Below are 2,330 nucleotides of genomic sequence, written 5' to 3'. Positions count from 1 at the left end.
CACCAAGTCAAGGGTTAAGATCCCCTTACCGGTCATCTTTTAAAAATATAAATAAATAAATAAATAAATAAATAAATAGGAAAAAGCTCTGGAGATCAATGGTGGTGATGGCAGCACAATTTGAATGTACTCAGTGACACTGAACTGTACAACTAAAAGTAGTAAAACTGGTCAATTTTATGTTACCACAATGGAAAATTAAGCAGGAAACAAGATCACCAACCAGTGGCGAAACCCTGGTGGCCCAAAGAGGCCCCAGACACTGGCCCCCACCTGCAGTGCTTGATGAACTCGATGTTGGTGTAGTGGAGTTTGCCAAGACTCTCCTCCAAGTACTGTCTGAAGCTGCGCAGGGACAACTGGATGACATCGACATAGCTAAGCAGTTCCCGGTGCAGCGTACTGCTGAGAATGAACAGCCTGTGGGGGGCACAAGAGGGTCAGGATGGTGATGCGTACCAGCCTGGGGACATGGGAGGGGCAGGTGGTGATGGGTGACCAGCCTGGAGGACATGAGAGGGTAGTGGTTAAAGCATGGGAGGACATCCTGGGAGGCTGCTTGAGGTCTACACTCTGTGAGTTCTGGGACCACCAGAACAACCCATGCACAGCTTCTCTGGGTAGCAAAGGAGGCAATAGAAGGAAGTTAAAAATGCCAGTGTGTGCAGGACACAGAGTGTCACCCTGGATGTGCTGGGTCAGAGCACATCCCTCTCCTGTCTCTGACCCCTGCCACCAAATTGGTAAAAGAATCCCAGTCCCTACTGTATCTTTGTCCTCCCTCCAGCAGGCTCTCAGTCTGACCCCTGGCAACATGGCTCCTGTGTCCTGTGCTCTCTCAAGAGTGCCCTGCAAGTTTCCTCTTTACAACCAAGTCCACCCAAGCCAGCTGTCCTTGTGTGCCTGAGGGCTGCACAGACACCTGCCAGGCTCTTCTCCATGACCTGTCTGAGGCCTCCATCTCACATCCCTGAAGGGCCTCCCTGGGGCCCCCTGCTCTGTCTGGAGCACACCCCTACCAGGAGCTTGGGCCAGTGCACCTTCTCTGATTGGGGAACTTGTCCCCTTCTCGCTTTCCTCCATCCCAGGCCAGGGCTCCTCTGGGTTCATCTCCAAATGCCGCCGCCCTTCTTGATTTCCCCTGAGATGAAGAGGTCTTTCCCAATATTGACATTTCCAGGCATGTCATTTGTACCCTTGCATGCTGACTTATGTGCACCCTTTTCTCTTTCTGGATACTCACTTCTCCCTCCTCAACCAGATGTTTCACAGAGTTTGACTCTTTGACTCATAAAGAGGTTAACTCAAGAGAAGTTTCCTTTGGTGCCTTCTCCACCTTTGTCTCCAGGAAGAGACTGACAGCTCCTTTGAACACACAGCCTGGTTGGGATTATAGAGCCACATGGCTAGGATGGAGACTCCCAGGGCCCCTTACTTTTGGCTCTTCGTGGCGTTCAAGAAGATATGCTCCATGTCGTGAATCTTGCGGTGGAAGTTTTTACTCCTGGTGTTTTGCTCTTCTTGGAACTGGCAGAACATCAGCCTCTCCTTGTTTAGTATCTCGGTCATCCCGGCACAGTGGCTGTCCAGCTGCTCTCGATGAAGCAAGAGCTCGGCTGAGAAAGGATGAGGAGAGCTGGGGGTCTCTGGGACCTGACTCACCTCAGCACATTCCTTTCCTGGAACAATGCCCACCCGCTGCCCCTGCTGGCCAGCTGCAGCACGGGGGACCACTCCAGTCAAGGTCCCTTCCCAGGCTTGGGTTGGGAATGGGCTCTGACCTCAGAAAGGCCAATCTGAGCCTGCCCCAGGTCTCTGACTGGAGAAGAGGCTGAGCTCCATTGTGAGCAGGGAGCTCCCTGCTGGTGGAGACATCTGCCTATGGCAGAGGGAACAAAACCAGGGAGATGGAGAGTCCTGGGGAGCAGCCGGGGAGCAGAGGGGTGGGAGAAGGGTGCTGGGGAGGGCTGAGATCTAGGTGAGAGAGTCTGGGGGGACAACATGCACAAAACCAGGCAGTCTTTACATCAGTGGACACTTGTATCCAATGAGCCTGAATTCCACTGGCCTCCAAGGTGGAATAAAAAGAACAAGGGTTGGGCTTCCAGAGCCCCATCATAGGCCTTTAGAGCAACCAGAGGGCCCCTAGATCCCCCCGCCAACCCCCCCTATTGTCTGGAGTGGTGGAAGTGCTGTGGTGCCAGCTCTGCCAAAAATGACTGGTGTGACGCTGGGACTTCATTTCTCTGGCCTCGGTTTTCACACTGTACACTGGGCCAGGGAGCCTTGGAAGGGAAAGGGACCAACCTTCAGAGAGCTTGTACTCAATA

At 53.0% G+C, this 2,330-nt stretch overlaps 1 protein-coding gene across 1 annotated transcript in view; it reads right to left on the bottom strand.

The window, feature by feature from the left end:
• LOC103608612 (coiled-coil domain-containing protein 180-like) overlaps positions 1–2,330 on the bottom strand; it is a gene marked incomplete at its 5' end in the record, with an annotated part of 64,929 nt that overhangs the window by 29,029 nt on the left and 33,570 nt on the right. Inside the window, 2 exon segments of the mRNA XM_008593026.1 lie at positions 274–420; positions 1,436–1,616. Coding sequence (XP_008591248.1) covers positions 274–420; positions 1,436–1,616 — 328 coding nt within the window.

Source organism: Galeopterus variegatus, unplaced genomic scaffold, assembly GCF_000696425.1.
Source record: "Galeopterus variegatus unplaced genomic scaffold, G_variegatus-3.0.2 Scaffold8632, whole genome shotgun sequence".
NCBI lineage: Eukaryota > Metazoa > Chordata > Mammalia > Dermoptera > Cynocephalidae > Galeopterus > Galeopterus variegatus.
This window is presented reverse-complemented; position numbering and strand designations above follow the sequence as displayed.